The 27,811-nt window shown below is 42.8% G+C and overlaps 1 protein-coding gene across 1 annotated transcript in view; it reads left to right on the forward strand.

Moving 5' to 3' along the window:
• Positions 1-27,811, forward strand: part of LOC127651293 (zinc finger protein 827-like) — a 140,036-nt gene that overhangs the window by 19,405 nt on the left and 92,820 nt on the right. Inside the window, exon 2 of the mRNA XM_052137072.1 lies at positions 20,101-21,300. Coding sequence (XP_051993032.1) covers positions 20,101-21,300 — 1,200 coding nt within the window. The remainder of the gene's footprint in view (positions 1-20,100; positions 21,301-27,811) is intronic.

Raw genomic sequence — 27,811 nt, forward strand, 5'->3', positions numbered from 1 at the left:
CAGTAAATGTAAGATCTTCAAGAGCATCAAGCTCTGGGCTCCATGCCCCACTTTTATGCCCTTATAGATACATTATAACAGTGTAAAAAAGATCCCATTAAAGTGATTGCTCACCCAAGAATGAAAATGATGTCATCATTCACTCACCCTCATGTTGTTCATAACCCATATGAATTTCTTTCTTCAATGGAGATGTTTCCCATGATTCCCATGATGGCACTATGTTGGCATCTGTGAATGGTGACAGGCTACCATTCTGCCTAACATCTCATTTTGTGTTCCATGGAAGAAAGAAAGACTTATGGATTTGGAACAATGAAGGTAATGAATGAAGGTAATGAATGATTTTAATTATGAGTGAATTATCCCTTAAATTACCATCTCAGTGCTTCTCATGATCACTATGAACACAGGTTAGTTGGTTTGTGATGGTACATCTAAGATTACTTGTCCAGACGCACTCTTTTTTTGTTCAGTCTCTATAAATGGAAGTTTGGGGAAATAAACAAGTGTGCAAAAGGGCGCTTCATCTGCAAAGAGGAATTTCAGAGGTCTGGAAGCCAAAGCCATCTCAATCTCTTCCAAGAATACATCTCCTTCCTGTTTCACCTCTGGCACCATGCCCAACATGCCCACAGAACACTGAGGCCATGCGGAAAATATGCATATGGTAAAATGTAGTATACTTTGCTAATACATGCTGATAAAGGCCTATGATAATGTGGATGATTGTAGGCAAAATTAGTCTCATATGATTGCCAGATATTAAGGATGGTTATTACTATAAATCTGCGTAAAATATCGCCACCATATTTCACATGATGTGATACACCAAGTTTTAAAATATATTGTTGTGTTTATCTTGTTTTCTTTAGCTACAGTGAGTAAGCCCTTAATTTTAGATTGCTTATTTTAATATGAAATTCATTTTGCAATGCTAACAAGGTTTTAATACACTGTTTGTTTTTTAAGATCATCTTGCGAACTTTAAGAAGTACTACCTGCAGGTCAGAATATAAAAAAGGTTTAATGCCTTGAAATGACAAATAATAAATATTGAAATATCAGTATTCGCTGACAGTTTTAGGATTCAGTAATGAAAGAATATTGCTGTGCCATGTTATGTCAACCTCAGTCAAACATGACCAGTAACTGATTTGTTTAAAAATGAAGGTGTTTTTCAGGGTTTATTATTCATGATTTATACATTTTCAGGTATTAACATTAGGGCTGGGAAAAAATAACAATTGACTGATTAATCAAAATCTTCATTTAAACAATCACAATATTGATTCTGCAATCCAAAGATTTTTTACTCTATAACCCTCTACATTTGAGTTAATCACTCACATTCACAACCAAATGTCTTGCTATGGGACTAAAAATATGAATAGCTTCTGACTAGTACATTTTCATATTTCACTCACAAGTGATTGAGTAGTAGATTAGCTAAGAACTTCAGCACTGATTTATTATTTATTACACTCCCCTGGACATACGGGTATAAAAGGAGGGAATCGTGCATCTGTTTAGTCAGGTTTTGCACTGAGGAGCCGAGAATAAGGTTCGGCCGTTACAGCGGTTGGTACAGTGTTGTGGCAAGAGGGTTACGACAGTAACCTAGACGTTCCCTTTCTGTCACTCACTCGACGTTGTATTGATGTAGTGACACTAGGGGTCCCTATCCAATAATGCCACAACACTGAACCATGCTACGTAAACTGCTGATGCAGATGCAAGCAAGCTGTTGCGTGCCAAAGGAGCAGACCGCATCAAGTTCCCCAAGGCCCCTTAAGACGTCATACTGTATACATTTTAGGTTCCCGGCATCCCTGAGGGGGGGGGACAAGCGATGTGATAAGCATGGGAGCAGGCCACTCCAGCCGGACTCTCTATGTTTTCTCCCATAGAGTGATGGATGCAGCTGGGGCAATCTAACGCTATACACGCATCGGGGAAGGTGTTCTTTTCCAATCCTATTCTTTCAGGGGGAAAAGACCCCTGGAGACCACATACTGCCCAGGCTGGGAAGGTCAACATGTGGCAAATATGTCACCTGGGCTTACAAGCCACACATGGAAGTGGCGCGGTGGTAGGTCCTGCCTGGTGAGGGAGGAGTTCCACAAACACAGTGACCGGGGGAAGAGGGGAATGACCAAGGGAGACACGGGTCCACAGAGAGACCATACCGCGGAAAATACAACACAGGAGGTTACCGTGATAACCAGCACAGAGTAATTAGTACCCGTAGTGGGTCTGGTCTGGTCTCCTAATTCGCGAGCCAGAGGGCTAGGCAGGAAGGACATCTAGAAAATACAGCCGTTCTGTATTACCGAGTTCTACGTGCTCGGACCTGACAAAACACGGGATGAGACCGATTCAACCCGAAGATGCCACACTCCTCGTAAAGTGTGCTCGAACCCGCAAGGGGGCGGGTCTGGGTTTGATAGGCTAATGCAATGGTGTTGACGACCCAGTGGGCAAGCCCCTGTTTGGAGACAGCGTTCCCTTTCCACTGTCCACCAAAGCAAACAAAGAGCTGCTCGGAAAGTCTAAAGCTGGATGCCAGAGAGTGCCCCATCCCTAAGAGAGATGGTCGTTCCTCAGGGGAATCCGACAGGGAGATGCGGTCGTGAGGAGCGTGGGGTTCGAGAGCCAAGTCCGAGTGGGCCAGTAAGGAGCCACTAAAATAACTTGTTCCCCATCCTCCCTGACCTTGCACAGCACCTGTGCGAGTAGGCTCACTGGGGGAAATGCGTATTTGCACAGCCACTGGGGCCAGCTGTGTGCCAGTGTGTCTGTCCCGAGGGGAGCCTCCGAAAGGGAGTACCAGAGCAGGCAGTGGGAGTTTTCCTGGGAGGCAAACAGGTCAAGCCTCCACTCTCCACTGAGTGTGGTCTGCCGCGACAATGCGTCCGCTGCAGTGTTGAGGCTGCCCAGGATATGAGTGCCGTGCAGCAACATGGGTGGCGGGCGAGTTGTGACATTTGACGAGAGCGCACACCGCCTTGGCGATTTATGTACGCTACCATTGTGGTGCTGTCTGAATGGATCAAGATGTGCTTGCTCCGAATAAGCGGGAGAAACCATAGCCGTGGTCCTGTCCAGGAGCCGGTGGGTGCATGCCCATCTATGGTGACCACGACGCTTTTGGATACCTGCTGTAGGGGGACTCCTGTCCGCAGAAAACAGAGGAATGTCCAGGGGTTGAATAGCTGACGGCAGGAAGGGTGAAGATCACACAGTATGTGCCGTTGTGCCATTCCCATCTCGGGACTCGAGTCTGATGCCAGTGCTGAAGCTCTTATGCATCAACCTGAGTGGCGTGACCGTGCTGAGGATGCCACATGCCCCAGGAGCCTCTGGAATTGCTTTATAGGGACCACGGTGCCTAGTTTGAATGAGGTGAAGCAATTCAGCACCGACTGCGTGCACTCGTTTGTGAGGCGCGCTGTTATTGAGACTGAGTCTAACTCCATGCCAAGAAAAGAGATGCTCTAAGCCAGGGAGAGCTTACTCTTTCCCAGTTGACCCGTAGCCCTAAATGGTTGAAGTGCCTGAGCACCTGGTCACTGTGGGCACAATAACTCTCAAGAGTAAGCTAGAATCAGCCAGTTGTTGAGGTAATTGAGTATGCGGATGCCCACTTCCCTTAGCGGGGCAAGCGGGGCCTTCGTGAAGACCTGAGGGGATAGGGACAAGCCGAAGGGGAGGACCTTGTACTGATACAGCAGGCCCTCGAATGCGAACCGCAGGAAGGGTCTGTGTTGCGGCAAGTACGCGTCCATCAGGTGTACTGTTGCGAACCAATCTTGATGCAGAACGTATGTTAGAATATGTCTCTGCATGAGCATCTTGAACTGGAGTTTGTGTAAAGCCCAATTGAGAACTCGAAGGTACAATATTGGCCGCAACCCACCACCTTTTTTGGGTACGATGAAGTAAGGGCTGTAGAAACCCTTCTCCATCTCAGCTGGAGGGACAGGCTCTATCGCGTCCTTGTGAAAAAGGGTTGCGACTTCCGCCTGCAGGGTGTTGGCTGTGCACCAAAGTGAAGCGAATGACGCTGAAACGTGGTGGGCGCCTGGAAAATTGAATCACGTAGCCGAGTCTGATGGTTCTAGCCAGCCAGCGCAATGGGTTGGAAAGCAAAAGCCACGTGTCCAAGCACTAAGGGGACGATCACATTTGACATACCTTCTCAGGCTTCTCATTGAGGGGGAGCAGGTAGTATTGCATCGGGATGCAAGGTTGTGTCCTGAGGAACCTGTGCTGAGAAAAGACTCAAAGCACTTACCTTGCTCTGCGTACCTGGCAGGGGGCGGGTTGGTGACCTATGTCTGCTAGAGGAGGGGGTCCTATAAAGATGTCCTCTGGACTCGTCAGAACCGGCCGGCCAGGCATCTGTACGTGATACAGTCGCTGGCATGGAGGCGAAGGGTCTGCCTCCAAGGTGCCGTAACTGTATGTGTTTGGTACTGGGCCGCCATGAGAACGATGTGTGTCCGCACCGGCTAGGTGACAGAAGGAATGAGGAAATCGCTCTTTTATTGACAATGTGTGTACCGCAGCCCGAGGGGGGTGCGGCAAAGGAAAAATGGAAACCAAGGTCTTTCTGCCTGGCCCTCCACCGGGGGATGGATTGGTTTGTCTACCAGCTCCACATTGAACATCTTGTTCCTTGGTCATCTGTCTCAGGAACACTTGGGAGCCTTCCGGGTCCTCGAAGATGTTCGAGAGACAGGGGGCATCCGCTTTCTGTAGGGCGCTCTACGCGGGGGGCTGAGAGCTGGGACCAGGTTGAGGCAGAGCTGCCTGATGTCTTACTGCAGGGGGACGCCCTCGGCAAGCAGACAGGGCTCGGCTTGAGTAGGAACAGTGCCATGAATGGAGAATGCAGGGTGGAGGCGGCCTATCCGGTGGCACCGTAGGCTTTCGACATCAGGGACGACATCATCCTACAGGCCTTGGAGAGTAGTGCTGGGCGATCCTGCCAGGTGGCTGCATTTTGCAGGCACAGGTGCAACACAGCCACTTTGTCCACCTTGGCGACCTATGTGTACTCGTGGGCGGCCTCGCCGTTGAGGGTAGTGAGAGTGGACGAGTGAGGAGTTTGGTTTCGGCAGTAAATGGTGCCCTTCAAGACTTCGTTAGCTCATCTTACACTTCTGGGAAGAAAGGGACCGGGGGTGTGGCTGCGAGCGGCACCTTGACCCGAGGAACCAATCGTCTAGCCATGAGGTTGGAGGGTTCCAGTCCAACCCCACGCTAATGGCGGCCTGGGCAAGTATATCAGTAGCTACGCGTCGACCTCAGACTGGGCAGGCAGACCCGAAGGTGGCAACCCAGTCGAGTCCTCCACGTCAGAGACCGCGATGCTTTCCAATGCAGTGGCGACGTCATCATCCAGCTCGAGGGGTCTGAAGGAGACATCAGACTGGCCGTGGGGCGAGCCAGTCGCACATTGGATCCGGACGGGAGCAAACGAGCATGCCGGGGGGTGGGTGGTTCGTGGGGATTTACCCGGCGAAACCTCGCCCACTGAACTCCTCTAATCGCCTCCATCGCCAGCCGCGTCGGCCTCAATACCGTGGAAAGAAGGCGCGATGCGGGCTGTGTGGGTGGGGGGTGCGTTTGGAGTGCCGTTTCTTTTCAGAAAGGACATTGACACAATGTCGAATGAGTGACCGAAGGGGAATGTGGTTTGACTCGTGGATAGCCTAAATGACCATAGTTCAGCCATTAAACTTTATGTGGTGCAAGATTAGGTTCTTTGAACTAGATATCTGTTAGACAATTGGCTCGCTTACATGTGAAATTTTAAGCCAATTGGCTTGCATGATGTAAGCTGATTGGTCATTTGATATGTAATTGAGAGTCCAATCAAATTGTGTCTCTCTCTTTGTCTAAAATTGTAATTGTTCTGTTTTGCAGATAAGGGTCAGATTTTACTGTAGCGCACTGCCAGAGTTTTTCTCTGAAACTCGCCTCCACCCCAGCTCCACATGTGTAGATCTGCTACATGGGACTGTTAATAAGTCTATTTGTGCAGCAGCATGTCATACATGTTTGATGCAGCATCTCATACGTTTTGTCTAATTGTGCAGCAGCATTTCCTCATGCTTAACTCTGTATGTCTGTGTATTGTATAACAGTTGCAAGTCTCCATACTTGCACTGTAGCAGCATCTTAGCAGATACTCTCCGCCAAGACCAATATCCTATCAACATATCAATATGTAATTTTTTTCAATCAATATGTCGTAGTTTGAATTGGTTAGGTGTTCACGAAACATCTTTAGCTGTTTTGAAAGAGGCTAAATACACAGCCGTTCAGGTGGAATTATGCAGGCCATTTCACCAGTGGGGAACAGTCATGGTAAAGGTCTGGGACAGTGATTTTGTGCCACTATGAGATGGCACCATGAGGTGCCGTTCACCTGAAGAATGCAGGCTTCTGGAGGGCACATAGGTCTGAAGTAGTGATTTCAGATAGTGGGGTGCGGAGCTAGTGGTTGTTCTGTAAGCTTCAATGCCTTGAACTTAACATGAACAACCATTGGCAGCCAGTGCAATTTGATGAAGAGAGACGCGACGTGCGCTCTCTTGGGCTCATTGAAGACCACTCTCGCTGCCGCATTCTGGATCAATTGCAGAGGTTTTACAGTGCATGCTGGAAGGCCTGCCTGAAGAACATTGCAATAAAGAGCTTGGATGAGGAGCTGTGTAGCATGCTTCGAAAGGAAGTGCCTGATCTTCCTAATATTGTACAAGGCAAATCTGCACGATCGAGCAGTCCTTACGAAGTGGCCTGTATGCACTGTATCCACTATATGCAGCTCTCAGGTTTAAATTAAAAGTACCTGAAGCAATTTGACACACCACAAATAAAAACAAAAAATATTTTTTCATAGTTTGATTTTCAGGATGACATTGACATTATTTGAAAGCTGAGACAATAAACAATAGAAAATACAAAACAGTTTTTTGACCAAATTTCACATTTTCCAAAAAAAGGCCCATTGCGACTCATTTTGATAGAGCGTGTCACATAAATATTATTTATGCAATTTCAAGACATAATTATTGATGGAATTCATGAAATTTGTCAAATAAAAAGTAAACAATTTGACCATAATGCTAAAAAGTTAATGATAAAGTATTTGAAAAAATTTAGATTTTCCGGGATGTACCTAATTAGAAGGTGCCCTATATAATTAACAGCATTACCTAAGAGGTAATTTCTTCCATAAGTAGGCAAAATGGACAATACGCATAAATGAATCGGAATGGAATCAAAAGAAGAGTCGAATTGAGAGCTTGTGAATCAGAATTGAATTGAATAAGGAAATCTTCAGCAAAATAGAGTTGCTTTGTTACCAGTATTAATTTGTAGTGTCTTGTGATACATAAACTATTGGGTTTTTGAAAAATATATGTTGGATTCTTTTTTTTATGGGGTGGGATTAAAGTCTTTCATCTCAGTAATTTCACATCATACATGAACAATTAAGATATTTTGCTAGTTTCTTGATTCACGTAGATTGGGTAATAGTGGAGTGTTCCTGAGAGCTCCCTTATTAACAAAATGACTTCACACCTCTTGTTTCTGCGTTAGTCACTCGTGACAACGTGTGGCTTGTGGTGGCAGCAGTGCGTTCTTCCCACCATATTGCTGGCCGCCGGCTAATAAGCTATTGTTGACCGGCGGACAGGCTCATTAGCATCGGCTGTGCAACCCCCGCCAAGGGCCCAGTCGGCCACTTAATTACTGCCACCACTCTTTATCTCCCCTCCAAAATTCACCCCCCACCCTCCACACTGACCGATCTCTACTGGCACTTGCTTCTACATTCCACAGAGCTTGCTGGGAAACTATAGATTCCAAAGTGGTGGTTAGTTAGCATGTAACATTCAACAGCAAATCTCACTATGAGGCACTGCAATATCTCCGATAGAGTTAAAGCCATTCGAACTGAGCCTCTCATGTGAGACTGTGCGAGCGTGTATTTTCATTGGCATCAGTGGAATATTGATGGCTCCACCCTGGCTTAATTGACTAATGGCCTCTCCTTCTCTCCTTCTATTTGCTGAAGCAGCCTCCCTCCCACCCAGCAGAGCCTCTCAGTGCCTTTTCTGTAACCTCTGGGTCAGGCAGGCCGATTTTTATGCCTGACTGAGTCGCAGAATATCCTCAGTGTATTGGTAGGAAATCTTACACAAGTCATGTGGTTGCTGGCCTAAATAGAGAATCTCCCATCCTCCTCCTTGCACTTTTGGTTTATTGTATCTCACTGATGAGATGTTGTGGAGTTAATTGTATAGCTACCAGTTGTTGAACTATTTTAGTGAATCTCATGAAATTCATAATAACTCAAGGTCCATTTGTTCTTGTAAAGAACAAAGAGAATCAACAAGGTCCTTAAAGGAATAGTTCACCCAAAAATGAAAATTATGTCAGAATTTTCTCATCTTGGAATCTTTCCAACTAGACTTGCCACGATATCATAATTTTCACACTGGTGCGGTGTTTACTTTCAAACCGACTAACACCGGTATTACTGCTGGTTGGACGCTAATCATTGCTATGGGTTAATTTTGGTTAAGCAATACCCTACACAATAATGCAAGGCAGCTTGATTTCAAACTTGGAACTTTGTTTTTTATTTATTTTAACTGAACATTCAAATGAAAGTTAAAATGTGTGTTGTTCAACTTTTTGAAAGATGGCTTTTCAAAATTTGTGAAGGGCAACATCTCTTTGGCAACGAACCTACATTCTCTCCATCATGGGCTACTCGTCAGGTATTTCGTTGAAAATATTTCAGGCAAATACATCACTTATTGTGGGGTTGTTGCTGGTTTAATGTTATATGCAAGAAATATGTTCACAATACTTTTATAAAAAAACAAAAATATCACAATATCATTTAAATTGCACTTCAAACGAAACAAAAAAGCAATAAAAAAAAATCATATATATTTCCACTTACTGTAACACAAATAATAGACTGCATGCGTCCTAACAAAGCGCATAAAGGGCTTTTCTGTCATCTGTTCATAAAAATATTATAAAGTGTGTTTATTTAAGCATGTGTCTTTGTGTCTAACATCATTTCTTGTGTCATTCTGAATCTGAGATGTCTTACAGTTACCCATCCTGCACATTATATTTGCTACCTGTAAATAAACGTCTTCTGTCAGTGTGAGTATCAACGTATCCAATTACACTGGTAGTAAAGTAAAGAACATCTGGCTTTCTATGCATTATTTAGGTTCATTTATCATGGGTTGCAAACTCTTCATTAGGCAACTATTCTTTATTTAAAGAGCAACATGCAGGTTGGACACCCCTATATAGCATAGTGTATGTTGATGATAAAACAACTAGATTTTCTGAACTGGAGTAATATATATTTAGCCATTAACGATATTTTGAGATAAATTGTGATAAAATAACTTCCGCGTCTATAAAGCACTAACCGGAAGTGACGATGGGCTGAGGAGTCTGGTCAAGTTCAAGCTCAGGTTACAAAGAATGCGAATGAAGAAACCGAAGTTCTCCGGTGTGGACGTAACATGCCTATGACGGCCCACAGGCCTATAATTATGAGCAAATTAAGAGTTAAAATAATTAAAAGTAAGACTTACTCTGCTAAGTCCTCGTTTTAGTTGCACAGAATGTCTGCTAACGTTAGCACTTTGTCCTCCAGTCCAGCCCGCGCCAAAATCCGGTGTACACTTTGACGGTGGACTTGATTCCATCGAGTGCACCGAGGGAACAGCATCAGTAATCAGCCTCACGTGGTCCTTACTCCGAAATCCCATCCGAGACTCCAACAAATCTCCAGGTCGATAATTCTCCGGAGTGAAATGTGCGCCACAAACGACCGAAGTGTGTGGTAACAGACACGGCAGTGAAGTCTGCTCTCTTCACCTGCACAAAACGCTCTCAAGACCGAAAAGCCTTGTTTTTTCTAGAAGGAAAATGATGGACACGATGTCCTGACAGGCTGGAATTGTGCAACCAGCACAAACACAATAATTTACCATTATGGCTTCTCTAAAACTTTCTGTCTCTCACTACTGCTCTAACTACATCAACACCCAACAATGAGAGAGCTGACCGCGAGCTCTTTTGTTTGCCTCGCCTCTACGCCATATGACGCGTTGATAGCGGAAAGGCGTATTCCAGAGCCTAGCACATTTTCATCAAAATCGCTACATCAAATGAGATTTCATTAGTAATTTCTACATATGTGTTTTTAAAAGACCTCTGCAGACAATATAAAGTATTAATTCAGTTATAAATTCAACCTGCATGTTGCTCTTTAAGGCTATTCTATTCGTTAGGCTGTTGTATTGACATTGGAAGTTCCATTCTTAATGTTTACCCCTTTTACCCAATATAAAATTTCAATCTGGTGTTGTCCCGTGTACTGGTAAAACCAGGAACACATACACCTTGGCAACCCTAGTTGCAACCCTCTGTACTCTGTTACTTTTTTGTGGAGCGCACTTTTTTTTTTTTTAAGAATAAGATGAGTCTTTTCCAATAATTGACAATGACATAGTGAACACTGGCTCCTTATGACTCATGCATCATTTCCCAAGTATTTTTAAGTCATATAATAGCATTGTGTGAGGAACAGGCAGAAATTTATGTAATTATTCATGGATAATCTTCCTCTCCACTGCAGCTTTCAAATCAAATATGGCATCTTTGGCATAGGTTTAACCTCAAGATATTTAGTTACAAGATTCTCAAACTGTTGAATGGAATATATCTGTGAAGATTCATAAAAAATATTTTTGTGTGTTCCACGGATAAACAATTCCATCATGTGGGTTTGGAACGACATTATATTTTTATAATTAATAGTAAATATTGAGAGAAATTTTATTTTGTGCAAACTATTCCATGAAAAGTACCTTTTTAGAGTCTTTTTTTATTGTATTAAAAAGAGCAAAAAGTTATAGTCATACATTCGTTTGTACAACAATATGGAAAAATTACAATATGTCCCGTTCTTTGTTTTCATGTTCTGTTATGGTTTGCATTTAGCATGTGTAGGGTCATATCCACAGCAGCACACAATCATAAGCACAGTTTAGCCTCGAGAGAGATGAGAAGTGAGTTTCAGCGTGAGTGACTGATAACAGATCTGGACCACAGTGCCTCCCGCAGCTGTTTTTCAGGCCACACAATGTCATCCTCACCATTATGCCATTAAAGGAACTTCTCAAAAGCAGAAGGCCAGTATCATGTCACTCATCCCAAACTTTCAGGCTTGTTGTTGTGTGATAGCTTTGTTGCTGTTGCAGTAAACTACCTGGGTTTTGTTCCCCTTGTTCAATCCGCAAGTGAAGCTGCTGTGTGAGTGTGTATATGTGTGTGCATTAGAGGCTGGGGGTTACTGGGGAAGTCATGCGGAACTGGGGCCCAAGCCGTGACCTTGGGAAATGTCAGGCCGCTCATGGAGTGGCTTGCCTGTGTCTACTTTTCCTGTGCACAGAGGAATAAGAGTAGCGGGCTGTAGCACAACCTAGCATAACCTAGCATGGCGAGCACAGGTCGACTACAATCCGAGTTTCTACTACTGCCACAGAGACCTGTGGAAAGCAATGTAGCCATTTCTCACTAACAACATTATGGCCATTACTGCCTGTCCTCCCTGGAGTCACATGGAAATGGGTCATGCCTCACATACTTCACTGTTGTGCTCAGGTGACCGAGAGCTCACTCAGTGAAGCACACATCCAGGGTTTGGTGTTAGTGATTTGTGAACTGCTGTCAGAGGAACTGGCCTGTGCTTCCACTGTCTAGGCCAAGGATCTTCAACAGGGGGTCCACGGTGGTACCGCAGATGACAGCCTGCTTTCAGAACAATAACTTACTTGCCTGGTGTAAATAAATAGTTACCGCTGGGATTATCAAGCTGGCATACAGGGTACATAACGTTCCACACACACAAGACGGTGACTCTCAAATCAGCATAATTCAAGGTGCATTCCATCATTGTTTTCTTCATTACAAATGTTTACTCTATGAAATTAACAGTCATTTTAAAATAGATGTATAAAATCAATCACTCACATGAGATGAAGACTCCACTTTAGTAACCTTATAAAAGTTGTTTTATTCTGCATTGACGTGGTGGCAGTTTTTCTTTCTTTCTGTCTGTCTATTATCTGTCTGTCTGTCTTTTTCTTTCTTTTTGGAGGAGGTTTGGAATGGGGATTTACAGGGGAATTTAAAAATGTCACTTCATGTCAAAAATGTTACAGACCCCGGCTCCATCTCTACCCAACAAGGGGTCCTTGGCCTGAAAAATGTTGAAGACCCCTGGTCTAGGCTACTACCTAACCTGCCCACAATTTTTTTTGTTTTTCTAATTGTTAAGCTTTTAAGCAGAAATAAATAATTACTAGCATTTTTGATAAATATGTTTTAAATGGTGTACACTCACATGAAATAAAGACTAATCATATCAGTCTTAGAGAAAAGCCTCTTGAGCCTGATTTGCATTGCTACGAGTCAGTAAAAATAAACAAACACAAACATCTTAAGTAATTTCAGTTTCTACTGGTGCTTTCACACTTGGTTTGATTGCTTGTGCCAAACCGAGTTTGTTTCCTCCCCCCTCCACAGCCCCCACTGTTCTCCCTTCACATCATATAATTTGGGTCTGAACTACGGTCCGATTGCATCATCAACGTGAGTACGAACAGCAGCTGTTTAGCACTGTAACTAGGTAACAAGTCAAGAAGTCATCAGCTTCGCTGTTTAATTAAAATATTAATCTCTTTGGATTTACCACCAAACCTTAACATGCACAGAGTGACACTTGTGTTTGTCTGCCATGGATGCATTGAATGTGCAATGATGTGGTGAATGTTAGCGTTTGTCTGCCGAGAGTCCGCTGATGCGTTGCATGACGTGAAGAATGTGAGCTGCTCTCTGAAGGGGATTTATTTGGAGACAAGCAGCTATGAGAAAGGCATTATGCTATAATAAGGAAACACTTTACAATGAGGTTCCATTCGGCAACATTAGATAATGCATTAGGCATCGTGGACAAACAATGAACAAGAAATTTTTACAGCATTTATTCATCTTTGTTAATTTTAGTTAATAAATATAAAAAAGGTTATTGTTAGTTCAAAGTGCATTAACCAATGTTAACATGTACATCTTTTGATTTTTTAAGTGTATATGTTGAAATTAAAATGAACCAGGATTAATCAATTCTGTAAAAGTATTGTTCAATATTAGTTCATGTTAAGTAATGTTGTTAACTAATGTTAGCTAATGAACCTTATTGTAAAATGTTTCTCATAATAATTGCGAATGGAAGCCTGCAAGATGCATATTATATGTCACTTCCATTTCATTATATTCACTTCTGCGACTTGAGATGATTGCATTAATATCAGCAGTGTACCATACTTGAGTTCACATGAACCATACCACTGACCACCTTTTCAAGCAGACTCGGGTGCAGTTCAAGTTCGGAAAACAGCATTCACCACATCCAAACGAACTGAACTGACATCATTTGAACCCGGGTTCGCGCAACCAGGGCTGGGTGATACCAGGGCTGGGTGATACAGTTGAAGTCAGATGTTTATATACACCTTAGCCAAATACATTTAAATTCAGATTTTCATTTTTAAATTCAGATTTCCTGACATTTAATCATAGAAAACATTCCCTGTCTTAAGGTCAGTTAGGATCACTATATTTGAATGTGAAATGTCAGAATAATAGTGGAAAGAATTATTTATTTCAGCTTTTATTTATTTCATCACATTCCCATTGGGTAAGAATTTTACATACAATTTGTTAGCATTTAGTAGCATTGCCTTTAAATTGTTTAACTTGGGTCAAACTTTAACTGACAATCAGTTTCTGAATTTTGTCCCATTCCTCCAGACAGAACTGGTGTAACGGAATCAGGTTTGTAGGCCTCCTTGCTCGCACATACTTCTTCAGTTCTGCCCTCAAATTTTCTATCAGATTGATGGCCACTCCAATACGTTGACTTTGTTGTATTTAAGCCATTTTGCCACAAATTTGGAGGTATGCTTGGGGTCATTGTCCATTTGGAAGACACATTTGCGGCTGAGCTTTAACTTCATGGCTGATGTCTTGATATTTTGCTTCAATATATCCACATAATTTTCCTTCCTCATGATGCCATTTATTTTGTGAAGTGCACCAGTCTCTCCTGCAGCAAAGCACCTCCACAACATGATGCTGCCACCCCCATGCTTCACTGTTGGGATGGTGTTCTTCGGCTTGCAAGCCGATGGTCATTATGGACAAAAAGTTCATCTCTGAACTTGAGAAAAGGCCAATGAAAAATTCTCATAAAGGGAGGGAAATATGCATCTGTCCATTCAGATTTTTCCTTTGGAGCTGACCGGTTGTGTGATCAGCTGTATTCACTGACTGTTCCATTCATCTCTACAGAGCGTATGCTGTTGGATATGCGGCGCATATCAGCTACTTTCTTGTTCTCTGCACAACTGTGCAGCTTTGCACCTGGGCGCTTAGACAGTGCTTCTAAAAGAGAATATTTCCCTAAAAAGGGTTTATTTTCTCTAAAAGCGCAATACACAGCTGACGTTGAGCGTCTTTATAAAGATGCCCTTCCGCCCATTTGTGTAGTTCCTGGATGCGGTTGATTTCTCTCCACTTCTGACAGTCATAAGAGCTGCCTCGCTTACCTGGGCTGCGATCACACACAGACAGCATTTTATGAATGGTTCATGTTCTCAGTGTGAGAACATAGCCATGGCAACGTTGCGGTCTTGGCTTTCTTTCCTCATAAGAGAAAGCCACTTCACACTTCACTTCACATGCGCTCTTATGCCAGGAGATCCCACTATCTCGGCTCCCTGAATGACTCCTCCCTAGCCCTCTGGTCCACGAATTCCCTGACCAGACCCACTACGGGTACTGAAACTACTCTACTGGAATTGGTGCTCCAATCCCCCTACGTGCTGTCCCCCGTTGCCATGGTAGGATCTACCACCTGCCATTTCCACATGTGGCAGGCCTGGGCAGGTGGTGGTCTCCACGGGGTCTAGGAGTTGGGAAAGAACGCCTTCCCCAATGCGTGTGATTGCGCTAAGATAGCCCCAGCAGCTTTGACTCTTTGCAAGAAACATAGAGGGAGAAAAGGGTGGCGTGGCCTGCTCCCATGCTTGGCATGTCGCCTTGTTCCCCAGTAGGGATCCTAAAAGGTTTATGATGATTTTATAGGGTGTCGGGGAAGGGTACGTGCAGTCTGACGCAGCCTGTCGCTTTGGCATGTAACTGCCTGCCCGCACCTGCATCAGCAGCGCACGTACACGGTTCAGCGCATGGTGTGATTAAATATGGACCCTAGTGTCGCTTCTTCGACACAATGTCGAAGTGAGCGAAAGATGGTTACTATTGTAACCTCCGTTCCCTGATGGGGTGAATGAGACGTTGTGTCCACCCAGCCACGCTGAACCAAGCCACTGTTATGACCGAACCTCATTCTCGGCTCCTCAGTGCAAAACCTGAATGGACAGACGCATATTTACATTTACATTTACATTTATTCATTTGGCAGACGCTTTTATCCAAAGCGACATACAAAAGAGGAAGAACATCAGCGAATCATCTTAGGGAGACAGTGGTACAAAAAGTGCCATATTACAAAGTTTCACTATCATTATAATAGTATACAAAACAGATTTAAGTGCAACAAGAAATGTAAATATATATATATATATATATATATATATATATATATATATATATATATATATATTTTTTTTTTTTTTTTTTAAGTCTAGCAATTCTGTCAGCGAATACTATGGGACAAGTCAACACAAATATAGCGCCAGACACACCAAACACACGCCTAAGCTTGACCCGCGTTCAAGACAGTAAACAAACAGCACCTGATCTAGCAATGAATACCACTATAACAACGTTAAAAACAATGAAATAAACACACTTACATACAACTGCAGACTCCTGTAGATAGATCGCTTCTCCTGAATGACTATGTTTCTAACAGTTTAAATAGTTTACCTGGCGCTGGCCACGCCTTAATGCTACTTATCACAACAAAGCTAGTCACGTGGTCACCCGAAACCGAAACTCAGGGTTGCGCGGGAACAAACGCAACTTCTGTACAGCGCAAATAAATTATGCTGCACTTAGCAATAAATAATACTCTGAAACCAGTGAAGCACTGTTTGCAGACATTAAAACGACGGATAACCAACCCGAAGTCTAAGCAATTCTAGCAACGAATCCTACGTGACAAGTTTAAACAAGTCTAGCAATTCTATCAGCAAATACTATGGGACAAGTCAACACAAATATAGCGCGCACACACACACCAAACACACGTCTAAGCGACCCGCGTTCAAGACAGTAAACAAACAGCACCTGATCTAGCAATGAATACCACTATAACAACGTTAAAAACAATGAAATAAACACACTTACATGCAACTGCAGACTCCTGTAGATAGATCGCTTCTCCTGAATGACTATGTTTCTAACAGTTTAAATAGTTTACCTGGCGCTGGCCACGCCTTAATGCTACTTATCACAACAAAGCTAGTCACGTGGTCACCCGAAACCGAAACTCAGGGTTGCGCTGGAACAAACGCAACTTCTGTACAGCGCAAATAAATTATGCTGCACTTAGCAATAAATAATACTCTGAAACCAGTGAAGCACTGTTTGCAGACACTAAAACGACGAAAGTTTTACACACACACAGGATAACCAACCCGAAGTCTAAGCAAATCTAGCAACTAATCCTACGTGACAAGTTTAAACAAGTCTAGCAATTCTATCAGCTGAATACTATGGGACAAGTCAACACAAATATTAGCGTGCACACACACCAAACACACGCCTAAGCTTAATCCGCGTTCAAGACAGTAAACAAACAGCACCTGATCTAGCAATGAATACCACTATAACAACGTTAAAAACAGTGAAATAAACACACTTACATACAACTGCAGACTCCTGTAGATAGATCGCTCAGGCTGATAGCATCCATGCCACGCCGCATTGAGGCAGTAATTAATGCAAAAGGGGCCCAAACCAAGTACTGAGTACATATGCATGATTATACTTTTCAGAGGGCCGACATTTCTGTATTTAAAATCCTTTTTTTTATTGATTTCATGTAATATTCTAATTTTCTGAGATTCTGAATTTGGGGTTTTCATAAGCTGTAAGCCATAATCATCAAAATTATATCAAATAAAGGCTTGAAATATCTTACTTTGCTTGTAATGAGTCTATATAATATATTAGTTTCACCTTTTAAGTTGAATTACTGAAATTAATGAACTTTTGCACGATATTCTAATTTTTCGAGTTTCACCTGTATGATTCCACTGAGACTTTCTTGTGATGCTTCACACTCCAGCTCTGTAGGTGGCAGTAATGCAACATAAGCTGGATTGCCAACCACCAATAAATATCACAAGAAGAAATACTTTATGGATCATGAAAAAGCATTTTAAATTAAATTGTACATAAAGAAACAGTAATGGTGTTATGTCAGAGTTGCAGTTGTGTTCAGTCGATTGTTGCATTGCATTGTCAGTGCTGTCTTGTTTGGTACACATTGATATCATATTAGCGGGATAGCTAACTATTGGCTACCCATGACAGCAGGGCTATGTAGCCACTAGCCTGCTAATGTTTCCTAATAGGCTGATTTCATGACTGTGATCCTGTTAGCTAATTGCATGTATAATTTTGCCAAACTGCTTGCGTTTTTAGCGACACATACCTGATCTGATTGTCTAGATGTAGAACATCGGATAAATATTGAAAATTACTCTAAGATTTATCACTGATATCATTTTTTTTTTTTTTTTTTCATAAATATTGATATTGTTATATCGCCCAGCCCTATACATGGACTGGTTCTAGATTGAGCACTGGAAACCTGTTGGTGGAAATGGGCATTAAACTCGCTCCGCCTCCTTCCTCTTAAATGTGCACTCAGTAACTTTTTGTTTCTATAATTTTGTACTTACAGCAACACCTAGTGGTGTGGATGCAGTATCTTTCAAAATCATTTATTTCAGCTACAGATGTCATTGTTGAAATGAGCTATTCACAATCAGGCCATGATTAATTTAATCAAAGAACGCAAATGCCCAATAACAAGACGGTTACTGAGATTGAGTAGAATTCTGCTGGTCATGTGATTCTAAAATTGCAGCCCCCATTAGGTTGTCCCTGCCCCATGTAAAATAAAACAGCTTTTATAAGGTTACTGATATGACTAGAGTACTTATCTCATCTGAGTTGTCATGATTTTATACACATTTCAAATTTTTTTCACATTTCAAAAAACTTTAGGAGTAAAAGTTTTTAATGGGGAAAAAATTACTGAGTGTACTTTTAATGATTAGGGATGGGACGTTAATGGGAAGGCCACACTTGCACACTAAACCATATATCAGGGTGTGTTTTTTATTTTCTTTGATTTTCCAAGTGATAAAAAGGTACTCTGCAGTATTGTTAGTTCATGGTGTAAGGTAGCATGGGGTCGTGCCAGTTGCCACCCCTCTGGAACAAAGTAAGCAGTGCTGGCCAGATGTGTGTTGACTGTAATGATCCCTATGGGTCGACGGGATGCCAATGCCTGGCAATGACTTTTCCTTTCACCTGTAAACAGAGAGCTTACTCGACAGGCTTATGTTGGGGTCAGTAAGGTGAGACCAGCCTTTATGTGTGTGAGCAAAAGGCAAAGAAATGCTCAAATGTTTTTGTTTTATTTTGTATAATTTGTTTTACTGATCATATTGTGATGTCAGAGGTCCTGGGTCCCTTTTCTGCAAAATCTCTAGATTCTCTAGATCTCTCCTCCTTGCATTGAGATGTGAGAATTTGATCTGGGCAAGTGAACAGTTTTCCATGTACAGGAGAATGTAAAACCGTTTAAGTTTTGACATCCTCCTCATCCAGGCTTGTTGTTTTTTACATGCTTTTGTGGTGGGTTTGTTAGTATGTATCAGGAATATTCACATTCTTTGTTCGCCCTTGTCTGGCAAGCTGTAATGTTTTGCTTATGAATATTGATACATGAAGTGTATATTAATGACCCTTGCTGACCTTAACCCTATCCTTATTGGCTCCCTGGTGGTATCAGCAGGCTCATAAATATTAATCCAGTTTTGTAACCTCCATTACCCTAATCTTTGCTGTCTTGCCTCCCGGAAGGGCCTGTCACCATGGTAACATTTTTACTAGATTCCTTTAGACCCTGGGAAAAGATATGGTTAAAAAAATAATAAAAAGGGAGTTATTCCACTGTGCCTTGTGAAAATCTTAGATGCTCAGCACAGGACAAATCTGGATTGTATTATATTGCTCATGTTTTCAGAAAATATTTATTTTTCACCAAACATTTTAGTCCTAATGAGAAAGTCAGTTGGAAAAGGTCAATGGATGGCTATAAGGCTGTCAGCATTGTGTCCTCACAAATTCTTCATCCAGGATGTTACATTTATTTAGAATTGTGCAATTATGCTTTTTTAAAAGATGACACATTGGTTTCTTTAAGGGAATAGTTCCTCCCTAAATGAATTATTTTTCATTATTAACTAACCCTCGTTCCAAACCCATGTTCTGGTATTTTTTTTGTGTAACACAAAAGGAGAATCCTTCCTGCAGCTTTTTCCATACAATGACAGTTTATTAGTAACAAAAAAAGAAAACACAAGCTCTAAAAACACCACAAAAATAGTCAATACAACTCACTATATTCCATGTCTTCTTAAGCCATTTGATGGCTTTTTGTAATAGACAAATTAAAATCATTATTCACTTTCAAGTCAAATCATATATGCAAACAGGGCTTTAAAGGCACAGGTTTGAAGTCACAAGACATACTAGAACCAACAAGATTCTTCAAAAGTCACCTTTTTTATTAAGGTTTAGATGTGGTTGAATTATTTATGACAGAATAACATTTTTTGGATGAACAATACAAAATTAAATGAAAATAAGATATTTGAAATGTTGTCTTGCCGGAAAAAAAATTCTTATTCGGTTTTCTATGCTTCACAGATGTGGACACGGTAGAGGATGGAGGGCCAGAGGGTTGCTCAGTAGAGGAGGACAGCTGGTTTGGGAATACCTCCGACAGCCCCTCCGAATCGTCCTACGGTGATGTGCAGGATGAGCTTCGGGTTTCCCCAGACAACATCCCCCCCCGACCGGACCACGACACCTCAGCCGAGAGCTCCCTGGGTTGTCCCACACCAGTTCAGCGGGTCTCACTGGAGCTGCTGGGTCTGGACAGTGGGGTCCTCTCCACCCAGGATGCTCTGTCCTCAGTGGTGTCATCTCTTTACGGAGACTCCAGCCAGGCCCTGAGCAAGCCGCTCAGCAGCAACCTACGGCGTCTGCTGGAGGCTGGCTCGCTGAAGCTTGAAGGAGGGGATCTGACCGGGCGTGGAATGTCCAGAGGACCAGAGTCACCCCCGGTGAGCTTGGTAATATCTCCATCTTCACATCATGCACAGCAGTTGAGTGCACTTGCTAGGAGACTGGCTAAAAGCAGCCACAACAGTGGCAACTCCAAATCTGCCTCACCCACATCTGTAGCAACTGTCAAACAGGAGCCCTGTGACCCATTTGGCCTCAACAACGGCCCTAGCTCAGGCAGCAGTGGCTTTGTATGGGTGGGCGTGGCAGATAAATGGTCATCTACTGGTTGCTCGGTGCCCAGCGGCAGCAGCCTATCACCAGACTCGGCGATCCAGAAGTTAAAGGCGGCAGCCAATGCTGTGCTTCAGGACAAGAGTGCAGTGGCCTCCTCCACCTCTTCATCCTCCTCTTCCTCCTCTTCAGTCACCTCCTCCTCAATGGCAGCCCTGGGTGCTCGCTCAGATGACGCAGTGCGCTTTGAAGCATTCGTGTCTCCCTTCAGTCCGCAGTCAGCCAGCTCCACACTGGCTGCCCTCTCAAAGAAAGTATCTGAAAGAAGTCAGCAGCATGTGGGCTCATCTGATCATCAGCCCTCAGCTGGATCCTTTCTCTCGCTGGTTTCTATGACCTCCTCGGCAGCTCTTCTAAAGGAGGTGGCAGCACGAGCAGCAGGGAACCTTCTGGCTGATAAGAAAGAGCTGTCTTTAATATTGGGAGACTCCGAGGATGTCAAGCCCCTGTTAGACAGGAACCAGAAGGTGCCCACCCCAACCCAGGCCATGGACCTTCTGCCACCAACAATCCCCAAGGGAAGGGCCAAGCCCAGTAGTCAAGCAGGTAACTGTTTATTCCTTAAATAGATTCTTGAAGCATTTTTTGTTTATTTGTTAATTTTCTTTGGGAAATTGATATTTACTACCAGGTGAATTGCACATGCTAAATGAAATTGCACTAGCTAAAATGGAAGGTTTTTTGTTAAGAAATATATATATATACTGTGTGTATAAGCAATATCACACAAGCAAGATTTTAAAATGAATTTTTGAATTATAATTTTTTGTATTATATTTAACATTCTCAGTTAACACATTTTTCCTCTGCAATATAGCTCCTAAAGTAAATGTATGTTGTTTAAAAATAGTTGTAGTTATTTATGTTGGAAAACTAGCCAAAACAAAAACAGATAAAAAAAAATATTTTGTATCAGTGATGGGGGACAACTACTCTCTCTTACATTTTTGTTCACTTCGATCCATCTTGAACTCACAAAAAACAAACTCTCTCTTCTTAATAAAGCTGTGTATTGCTGATTTTCTTTACGATAAGATACACACAGTGACACATATATTATGATTCAATATGTAGCAAGCCATCGCGTTATAATCTAGGTGCCGCAAGCATGCGGGACAAGCGTCCCCGTTCCAGAGTGTGCATCAGCCAGGATGCAGTTTCAATCTCTTCACCTTAGATCAGGTCACTTCACGTGACTCATAGAAACGCAGCTGACCGCACAGAGAAATGCCAGTTTTGGAGTTTGTACTTATTTACATGACCTGGTTCTTTATTATTTGAACTTTAATAAAGGATGCATTAAAGATATAACATCGGGTGTTTCCATTAAAGACGCTCAACATGCAGGTGTCAGAAAGGACGAGAAAAATCCAAGTGCGGAGGCAAGGAACAGCTTATTTATTAATAAACAAAGCAAGAGCTGGTGAAGCATCAGGGGTACACCGGCTGCAGCGTGGAGGAGGAGAGTGTGTTTGTAGGCTTGTGTGCTTAGTGGAATTGTAGAGTGCAGATCCACGAGGAATCCTCAGGAGAGTGATGTGTTCGTAGGTCTGTTTGTGTCATGGAAGTTGAGGAGCAGATCCAGTGCAGAGAGGTTACCGCTGAAGGAAACTCATGAGAAGCGTAGAGGAAAGCGAAGCAACAAGCTAGAAGGTAACCACAATCCAGGCCTTAAACAGCGAAGACTGGCAACCAATACAGAGCACATGTTACAAGACATACTAGGGTAGAGAGAGTGGTAAGGAACAACACTCAACAATATTCAAACAACAAACACAAAACAGAGTGAGGTAAATATAGGAAAGGGAACTAATAGCGATCAGGTGCTGCTCTTTGAAAGCTGGAGCGATCAGCATTCTCATGGCAACACTCAAGGTTCCCATGGCAACGGTGATTACACGAGCCAGCTGCACCTGTATCATCAGAGGAAAAATGTAAACACGAACTGGAACAAACTAGCGGTCTCACCGAGACCGTGACAGCAGGCTTTGCTTAAGCGGAACAACAGCTCCAGCTTCACATTATTTAACAACGAGAGTGCTTCTCTATTTACTTATTTTGTATTTTTGTATCATTTCCTCATACTTTGCAATCTACATCACCTGAAGCTGTTTGGAAAGTTTGGAGTACAGCTGGATTGTGAGCGTCCTAGTTACTTTCGTAACCTCCATTCCCTGATGGTCACTACATCAACACTAGGGGTCACTCTTGAGAGCCCGAGACACCTCTGATCTTTGATAAAGGCCAATGGGAATTGGCGAGTGGCATTTGCATGCCACTCGCCAGTGTAGTTCAGGGGTAGTTCAGCATTTGCATGTCACAATGCTGAACTACCCCCATTTCAGCGGGTAGTTCAGCATTGTGACAGGAGGGACACAACGTTTCATTCCCTCCATCAGGAAACGGAGGTTACGAAAGTAACCAGGATGTTCCCTATCTGTCACTCACTCAAAGTTGTGTCGATGTAGTGACACTAGGGTCCCCTACAAAAACGGCACAACTAGCTGAACTGGGTTACTTGGATCAGCGGTGCGAGAAGGGCAGACTGCTGTGTGCCACATAGCTAGCGCAGCGGGCCGGCCCGTAACCTCGCCTGACGCTATTGTGATTGTCGAACAGCCTTTTGGGCACGAGTCGACTACACAAAAGGATAGGGACAGGCAAGTCCAAGTCGTGCCTCTTTTCCCTCTTTTTTTCTTTTACTCCCCAGAAAAAGAGAGAATTCGCTAACCGACCGGGATGCCATTATCCACATGTGCACACAACATGTCCCGAGAGTGAGCTAGGATTAGCCAGTCTTTGAGGTAGTTGAGAATGCGGATGCCCACTTCCCTTTACGGGTCAAGGGCAGCCGCTGTGACCTTCGTGAAGACACGAGAGGACAAGGACAGGCTGAAATGGAGGACTTTGTTCTGGTACCCCTGATCCTCAAATTTAAACCACAGGAAGGGTCTGTGTCGAGGTAGAATTGAGATGTGGAAGTATGCGTCCCTCAGGTCTACCAAACGAAACAATACGCCGGACGCTCGCTAGAATGCGCCTTAGCATCAGCATCTTGAACGGGAGTCTGTGAAAGGCCCGGTTCAGAACTCGCAAGTCCAAGATTGGCTGCAACCCACCGTCTTTTTTCAGTACAATGAAGTAGGGGCTGTAGAACCCGCTCTCCATTCCGGCTGGAGGGACAGGCTCAATCGCCTGCTTCCGTAGAAGGGTGGCGATTTCCACGCGCAAGGTGGTGGCATTCTCCCCTTCACCGTGGTGAAGTGGATGGTGGCAAACCTGGGCGGGCACCTGGTGAACTGAATTGCGTAGCCGAGTTGGACAGTCCGGATCAGCCATTGCGACAGGTTGGAAAGCGTGAGCCACTCCGGGCAAGGGTGACCAGGGGAACAATTTCGTCGCAGTGCTGAGTCGAGAGACATCAAAGCACTTACCTGACTCCGTGTGCTCACCGGCAGGTTGGTCGAGGAGGGGTGAAGAGGTGTTTCGTCCCCGCGGTCTGTCGAAACTGTCCAGGTTTGAGTACATCTGTGCCATAGCTTGGTGCGTGGATGGCCGAACTCACCGGTTATGTGACCCAGGGACTGAGGAAACTGCTCTTTTGTTGAATGTTTGGGTACTACTGGAGCGTGCAGCGAAACAAAAGGAAAAGGGAACAAAAGATTCTCCTCCCGGCCCTCCACCGGGGATGGAATGGTCTGCTTACCAGCTCCGAGGCAGTGACTTCTTGCGTCCCTGGGTTACCCGTCTCAGGGGCGCTTTGAAGTCTTCTTCCTAGCGGCTGGCTGTGAGATGGGTGGCGTCTGCTTCCTGCAGGGGGCTCTACGCCCTGGGCATGGCCGCAGGGGCGGGCCAGGGCGGAGCCGGTGCAGCCGCCGCAGGGGGACGCCCTTGGCGACGAGCAGACGAGGTGCGGGATCTTGAGCCGCAACCTTGCCATGGTCATTGCCTCGTAATGAGGACATGATACATCCACGAAAGATGTCTCTGCGAAACTGATTGTTTCAGCCCTAGTGGACAATGTATTGAATATGGACTACAAACCTACAGTATTTATCAACACAATATGTTACAATAAAAGCTTTTATGACTCAACATAAATTACTTTACTGATATACTCACTCAAAATACATCATGATGCAAGTTAACTATGCAGTACAGGCATGCAATTCTTCCCTCATGTAAACTAGATTTAATGATGTTTTAGTGTATAAAAGCTCTTGATAAACATCTCTTTATTTATATCAGTCATCCCAGGAAAAAGTTTATTTAGAAATCCAGAAATCACTTTATTTTAGTCACACAGTGCAAACAGTACAGATGTGATGAAAACTCAAAGTGTGTCTCCCAATAAGTCAAACTTATGTGAAACGGGTGATTCTCTGTCCTCTGAGTAGCAGGCTAGCAGCTAGTTTGTTTACAAACGTTTGTTTTGTACTCCTCTCCTTTTTCAATGTTTTGTGCATCATATGTTTTTGACCAATCGCAGGCTACACCTCTTCCCACAGTCCCTATACACCCCAAAGTACCTATCCCGTAGTAGGAGCTAGAATGTCCCCTAAAATGGCTTTGAGGAACTATAGTTCCTCAGTTGTGAAAACAACAAAATGCACTAGTTCCACGGAAAGGTATCTAAAATAGGGTTTAGTACCTGCGGTGGGAAAGGACCAATATATGCATACAAGTAAATTAATATCTGTCTCACTCATTGAGACAATCAATCACATGGTCAATTAATTAAGCTTTCACAATGCACATAACAATTTTCTATGATGTTCTAGATATATTTTTAGACACTTAATTGTTTAAACGGATATCCATATAAACAGATTTATACTGACAGAGTAAAGTCATTAAATGCTAAAAAAATGCATGATATTGCATATTCATGATATTGAATATTTTGCAATAATTACAAATTGTTTATGCTATACTAATTTGAATCTGACCATCATTGACTTGAAGGAATCACCTCTGCACTTGTCTGTACATCTAAATAATATCTTTATAGTTTTAAACAGTCTTGGTAAAAGACTTTGATTATTGCACTACATTAGAATGTGTTGTGTAGTGATTTAGTAGTGCCACAATGTCATGCTTCGTCTGCGAGAGGTTGGCTGCAGAATTTGGGAAAGGTTTGTTAGCACAGTATGGGTTTGCTGGAGTTGGCAGCATGTTCCCAGACCCAACTCATCTCCCGCGGATGTGGAGCCTGCCAATCGGATGCAGGCAGTGTTTGCGCTCCCTATAGCATAAACCATCGGATACCTTCTCAGCAGATTCCCCCAAAATTTAGAGAGTTTCCATTCAGCACAAGCTTTGGGTACTATGTCTAAGATAATGGCTGATTGTTTGCAAATTCTTGAAGTTCTGTGGTTTACACTCGATCAGGATTGACTGAATTTCATGAAATCATAATGATATGGTTAAATCCATTTTACAAAATGACAACACACCTTTCTATTGTCCTCTCTCTTCGAACACAACATCAACATATTGAATGACCAGTGTTGTCCAATTTGTAAATTAATTACTGTTTCGAGCCAATGTTTTTTAATGAATCGAGTCGAAAAGACTCAAATTAGTCCTAGCTAATGAGTTGTAAGTTTGAAACCTGTCTGATAGCTCACTCACTAACTGAAACGGTTGAATTGAACTGAGAATACAATCCATCCATCCATCCATCCATCGTCAACCGCTTATCCTGTGTACAGGGTCGCGGGGGGCTGGAGCCTATCCCAGCTAACATTGGGCGAAAGGCGGGGGACACCCTGGACAGGTCGCCAGTCCATCGCAGGGAGAATACAATATCTAACAAAATACAATTAAACATTTTTTTACTGAAGGCTTAAGGCTGTAGGTCTACTTATGGCTTGTCAAAGCCAAAGCAGTTTAATTACTGAGTGGTTGTTCATGACAACGTGTTGTTAAAAAAATTTATATTCAGAAAGTTTTCATTAAAAAAAAGTTAATAAAAGGTAAATATGTTATCGAAAATAGTATATTTTTTTGTTTGTTTAATCAATTGTTATGATCAATTATTGAGGGTTTGAGGTGCTTCTTCTGAAGTACTAAGGTAATCATTTGAAAAGATTTTATTAAAATAATCTTAAAGCAAGCTTAAACATAAAGTGGAATTTGAACCATAGAAAACAGGGCTGCGGACACACAGAGTTCTATCATATTTATAATTGAACTATATTTTAAAAGAGAGTAGTGTAGAATAGATTGTAAGTGACTATGATAGAGCATGTTAGGAAGTGTGAAGCTTAAATGCCAAATAAGAACTCCAGAATTAAAATCATTATTGAGTGTCACCTAGGCCTAGTTTCCTCACTGCAATATCTGAGAGACAGACACATTCAGAGTATCTGTTCATTATTAGAACAATTCCAAAGAGCAAAAAAAAAAATTGAAACCTGGTGATGGCTCCTATTTCTTTCCCTTGATACCAAAGACCTTCAGTCATTTTACCTCTCGAGCTGTTTCCACCGTGATCTCCTCGCCAGGAGAGGTTGAGCCACAGATGGTGGTTTATTGTTGCAAATAGGCAGTCTCGAAGTTTTACACCCCAGGTCAATGAATGCCTGAGCAAGGTAATTTCACCAAACACTGATTACCAGATGTTTTTCGAGGAACACGACTGGAATACTTATGAAGCCATCCTGACAGGCCCTCGTAGAATTTTTAATGCAATCATGCCAGCTTCTAATAAGACCAATTAAGCCCTAATGGACACCGGATATGGAGCCAACAACAATAATCGGCTTACTAAAAACATCCTTGTGTTTGGCTTCCTTGTTGAGATGCGTCTTTCGGTGTAATCATTCCTCACAATTTTAATCTCAGTCACACAAATAGATAAAAATGTAAATTGCTGCTTAGCCTATTTGTCATATCCAATATTATCAAACTTCATTAAATTATCAATACCTCAATATTATCAATATCTAATATTGTGGCATATTTGCCTAGCTAATAGTTCTGTTGAAATAAATAATTTTGGCCTGGTTTATATTGATGTAACTTTTAATTTAAGATTTGTTTGCGATTTATA

The sequence above is a fragment of the Xyrauchen texanus genome, chromosome 11 (assembly GCF_025860055.1).
Source record: "Xyrauchen texanus isolate HMW12.3.18 chromosome 11, RBS_HiC_50CHRs, whole genome shotgun sequence".
Classification (NCBI taxonomy): Eukaryota; Metazoa; Chordata; class Actinopteri; order Cypriniformes; family Catostomidae; genus Xyrauchen; species Xyrauchen texanus.